At 27.2% G+C, this 5,266-nt stretch overlaps 1 protein-coding gene across 1 annotated transcript; it reads right to left on the reverse strand.

The window, feature by feature from the left end:
- Nucleotides 1-2,010: 2,010 nt before the first annotated feature.
- Nucleotides 2,011-5,030, reverse strand: LOC148231987 (pancreatic triacylglycerol lipase-like). The gene is made up of 5 exons (XM_088191204.1): nucleotides 4,824-5,030; nucleotides 3,916-4,064; nucleotides 3,620-3,852; nucleotides 3,403-3,559; nucleotides 2,011-2,157 (listed from the first exon to the last, which is right to left on the reverse strand). Exons 1-5 carry the CDS (start codon nucleotides 5,028-5,030, stop codon nucleotides 2,076-2,078), a joined length of 828 nt encoding a protein of 275 aa, XP_088047330.1. The 3' UTR covers nucleotides 2,011-2,075.
- Between the last annotated feature and the right edge of the window lie 236 nt (nucleotides 5,031-5,266).

The raw sequence follows: 5,266 nt of genomic DNA on the forward strand, positions 1-5,266 counted from the left end.
AGTGAAAAAGTAAATTAATAAATCTACTATGAGGTAAATTACTTCGTCTCTACGGTGCTCAAAATTAAATTTGATATATAAACAATAGTTCTTGTTAAAACATGTTCCAAAAATCAAATGCTATAATTCAACAAGATTTATCTTCGTTCGCCAGAAACAGATAATACATTTGATTAAAAAAAATACAAGGGCCGTCATAGAAAATTGACGCCTAGTGGCAAAAATAAATAATATACATTTTTAACACAATATGTATTTCATATAAAATGTCATAGAACAGAGTAATAGATGAAATATCATACAATATACTACATACTGATTATTATATTCCTATTAACATAGATTTACAAAATACGGTATTATGTACTTCCAACGAACAGATTAAAATTATATTACATCAAACTGTCGCAAAGCAACCCTAAGATTTTGAAACAGATCCTTAAGATCGGTTCTTAATATGACTCAAAATTTAAATGGGATCTTGTGTTACTCTCTTCTCACTATAAGTGATTCAACGTGTAACAATTGGCCGAACAATACTTTCATGTGTTCTTATAGTCTCTTTCTCAAGAAGAAATTCTGTTGCATATTTGGTCCTTAAAATCGACAGATCTTACTGCTCTTGACTATTAATAAATACAGAGACATTGTAAGCAATAAGTGTACCTATATATTTTAAAGTAATGCAATAAATACTAACCTAACATCCATTAACTACTAACACCATTCTTAAGCAATACTCTACCTTAAGACCACGTTAACAATGCTTTTGATTAGATGAAAGGCTTTCATTTAAAAATGTGTATAGCACATCTAAAGCAATTATTTTTATGTTAAAAATATTACAATTCTTGAATTAAAAAAAAATATGTGTGTAGCAATATTCATGCCTTATCCTTTACATATGTGTGTACATTATATATTCCAAATCGTAATAATCATCGAGTATCGATTATTTATTAAGCTAATTCTCATTAAGACATATAAATTGTTTTTATATGCAATAAACATTATATTTTCGTACGTCGGGTATATTTAACAATATTTTTCTACTTCCTCTTGTAACTTTTTCATCTGTAAATCTTACTAATAAACTTATATTCATATCTTGATGATAGAAATAACATAGTTGATAAATTATTGATGTTTTATTGCTCAAAGCACTCACTGTGATTGAAAGCAATATTTTGGTTGATTTCATATGGAATATAATTTCATATAACTTAAGTATGTATAATATAAACGACATAAATATGTTTTTATCATATTATGTTCAATAGAGCACTTAAGAGCAACTTTATTAAAATTGTAAAATTAATAAATGGGAATGGAAAACGCTTTGACTGTACATAAAAAAAAGATTTTGTTAATAGAAATTATTATGAATACTTCATTTATAATATATTATAATGTATGTTTTATATTTATATTTTTTTCAATGTATTATATATAATTTTGTAATTTTTAGCATTTTGTTATTATTAAAAATATAATAGTCATATGAACGCCTCTATTGACTGATAAGACTATAAATTTTACAATAGTTTAATAGACATACTTACATGTGTATAACGGTTCAAGTCTATTAAATCGTGTATTGAATTATAATATATCACTAATTGTAATAGATAATAATACGTAAAATATTTATATAAACAGTTGTAAATAAATAAGTACACCAATGACAATACTTTTCTTAACATTTACTATTTATCGCTATACTTTAATTTATTAAATTGTTTTTATTGATTAAATGGCATTTATTATATTGTTAGAGGTTGTTTTATATTGTATGTACTTATTTAGCTTATTGCAATATTGCTATGAAATATATATTTTTTTTATTTTCAGTTTAATATGATATTTATTGCAATATTATAAATGAAGTTGTAAATTTTAATTTTATGTATTATTATTATAGTATAATATTATCGTTATAAATTGTACAAAAAAAACTGTATATGATAGGACTGTATATTATGTAATAATTGTTTAAAAATACAAATATTAGTGAAAGAAAATTCTAATTTTATTACATAATTTGATAATTTATGTTCAGATAATACACATTTATTTTATTTAGGTCCTTTAATGCCATTTTTTCCTTTCCCAAATGGAGTTTTACCATTCGTTACAAGGTAATAATTGCCTCTCAAACTAAAAATAAATATTTAATTTATAATTATTAATTGCAGCAATTATTTAGCCTAAAGATAAGATAATTTGGATTACATGTAAAAGTACATTATGATTTCCAATTATTTTTAATATAAGGTCTCGTTTTTAAATTGTATTTAGTATAATACATACTAAATTTATTTATGTATTAGAAATCACTACAAAATTGTTATATTTTTTGTTGTAAGTTTTTTTTTTAATTATCTTAACGTATAGTTTAGCGCAGGGGTCGGCGAACCGGTGTAAATTACCCCAAAATGGGGTAAAAATTAAATTCTTGGGAGTAATGAGGATTCAATGGCCATAAATAAAATTACATAAAAAGTTAAAGGAAATTGTTTAGAATCACTAAACAAGTCTATAGAGAAACAGACCCGTATATTGTGAGCAATAATCCGCCTTGAGTTAGAAAATGGCGGTGTGAAAAGTTAAATTTGCCCTTCAGATGACATCAACTAGAAAAATAATATACCAGGAAGAGTTCCTCAATTATGGGTTTACAAAAATAGAAGACAAAGGAATAATGAAACCATAGTGTGTTGTTTACTTGAAAGTAATGACTGCAGTCAATTGAAGAAACACTAAGATAATTTTCACCCACATCTGTCTTTAAAATCGCAGAAATACTTTGTAAATATGGAAATGTCTGTCAAAAGGCAAAGACCTGACGGCAACTTAATATTAAATAATAATAAATTCGATCAACATGCTACATCAAAGGTAATGTTTTGAAGTGGCCTGGTTGATTGCTTAAAACAAGAAACCATATACTATTGACGAGGAATTAGTTTAAGCAGCAGCTTTGAAAATGGTAAAGATTATGTGTTGTCAGAAAGAAATCATGACACAAAATTCAGCGCCCTTGTCTACAAAAGTTGTAAATGAAAGAATTTAATAAATATTTTGCTATTCAGCTTGATGAGACTACGGATGACAGTAGTAATTCATAGCATCACCAGGCACTACTTGTGAAACATTTGGAACATGCACTGAAAGTCGTTATGCATGATGCTGTCAAGGTTGTCAAGGTTTTCAAAGAACATGCAACAAATAAATTTTACATTTAAAATTTAAATGTAAAATTTCTGATGAAGCAAACAAGCCTCAAGGTTTGGTAGACACGCTAGAAAACTAATAAATTTTTAAATCAACATTCACATTTGAATCAATTTATATTATCTTTGTGGCAGAAAAAATATAAAATTAATAATGTTAAAAACACACTCTTTAGTGGCACCATATCCCATATTAGCAACAGCTTTTTGATCACAACGATTTTTCTTAAAATAGTCGTAATTACTGCACTTCATTGCTGGAAAACTATCTTGATTGAGTACAGACTCTGCGTAATACTCGCATGAACGTTGATGACTGCAAAACTCTACAAAAATATTTCTTCAACTTAACATTGTACACAATTTTTTTATATCAACTAACAAACCTTGCTTCATTGAATTCGCTCCAATAGTTTTTAAAATATCAACATTGGTACACCCAGGTTGCTGCCTGATGCCACCGTTAGGCCAAAAATCAACATGTGCAAAACTAACCGGTTGTCCGTACACTCCTGAATCAGTGTGAATAGTATCTACGAATTCTGCTTGAGATACACTCAATCTTCTGCTTAAAAAAGCTGGATAAAATGCAGGAAAAGCACAATCTAAGCCAGTTATTCTGAAATAAATAATACAATAATTATTCAATGAGATATAATTTGATGAGTCAAGTCAGATTTACCTCGGCAATGTTAAGCCATAAATTTGAGTTGTTCTTGCGACTGATGCGGCTACATGACAGCCAAGAGAATGACCGATGATGTGTAAGGTATGTTTTTTGAGTCCTTTTGCAATCGCTTCTAATAAATATATGGCTACTGCTCTACCGACCTAGTAAATTATATTTCCTATGATTCTTATAAATATAATATAAAAATGTACAACTTAAATACTATAGTTGATCACTTCATTTTAAATACAAAATTGGACTTATTAAAAGTTAACCACTTTGCAGGTTTCGAGTCGTCAGCTGAAGTTGATACGAAAATATTCTTTTGGACGAGTTGCTAGTACTTAATTGTGTAAAGCTGTGTTTAGAAACACTGACTCAATTTGCACATTGATAATATTTACAGTAAAATTTCCTATATACTGTGATCTGTACTCTACTATTCTTGCTAATTAAATTGAATAATCACTCAGTGCACAGTATTCTTGTCCATGCACGTCGCGTGAGATTGCTAAATAGTTCAACTCACTCTTTTGAGTATGTTCAAATAAGATTTCTCAGATATCCATATATTGGGTAATACAAAAAATATTTATTCTTATTTCTTACGAAATTCTTACAAGGTGTGCTGGAATGCGAATTTCAATGCTTCTTCAAGCTACTTAAAAGTATTTTACACAACTTACTGTCTTATTTTATATATTATTGTATATTATATAATACAATATTATTCTCACACGTCATAATTCATTGGACGGATTTTAAAAACTGTTTTTATCAATTACAATAATATTAAGGGTTTGATTAATACTTTTTAAATTTAATTATATATTATGAATAATCATTTAAAAATGGAAGACTGAAAATATTACCAACACAGGCTCTACTATTTATAAAGTGACTTAATATACTAATACTACCTTTTCTGTATTACTCGCTGCATTATTCAAATAGGCCTTATCTGACATGCTCGACCAATCAATCACAATCACGTTTGTATCTGACCTCGCTTTCAGGTATGCTCGAACTATTTTCTTGACGGTCCAAGAAGCAGGCGATTCTTCATACCCATGAACGTATATTACCGTTTTATTACGACTTTTAAATCCTTTATTATCATTATACATTTTGGCGAAATTAGATAAATTATATTTGATTGAATCGGTAACAGACTTTCTGTAAATATAAAAAGTATTTATAAATTAATTCTGATTTAATATATTAGTTACAAATAATAATTAATTACCCTTTATAATATATTATTTTAACATCAGTTATCACATTTTCTGTTTTTATAATATCTACATATATAAAAATAACAAATATATTATGCAATATTCATAGAACTTTACATATAGGTTTA

The sequence above is a fragment of the Plectrocnemia conspersa genome, unplaced genomic scaffold (genome assembly GCF_051122295.1).
Source record: "Plectrocnemia conspersa isolate PC_06_02 unplaced genomic scaffold, ASM5112229v1 ptg000009l, whole genome shotgun sequence".
In the NCBI taxonomy this organism is placed as follows: domain Eukaryota; kingdom Metazoa; phylum Arthropoda; class Insecta; order Trichoptera; family Polycentropodidae; genus Plectrocnemia; species Plectrocnemia conspersa.

Bases quoted from the DNA above. Each gene is read 5' to 3' on its own strand.
- LOC148231987 (XM_088191204.1), bottom strand. From the start codon at position 5,030: ATGTATAATGATAATAAAGGATTTAAAAGTCGTAATAAAACGGTAATA. The intron at 3,853-3,915 runs GTAAATCTGACT...TATTTATTTCAG, and splicing joins TATGGCTTAACATTGCCGAG to AATAACTGGCTTAGATTGTG. The intron at 3,560-3,619 runs GTTTGTTAGTTG...ATATTTTTGTAG, and splicing joins AGCGAATTCAATGAAGCAAG to AGTTTTGCAGTCATCAACGT.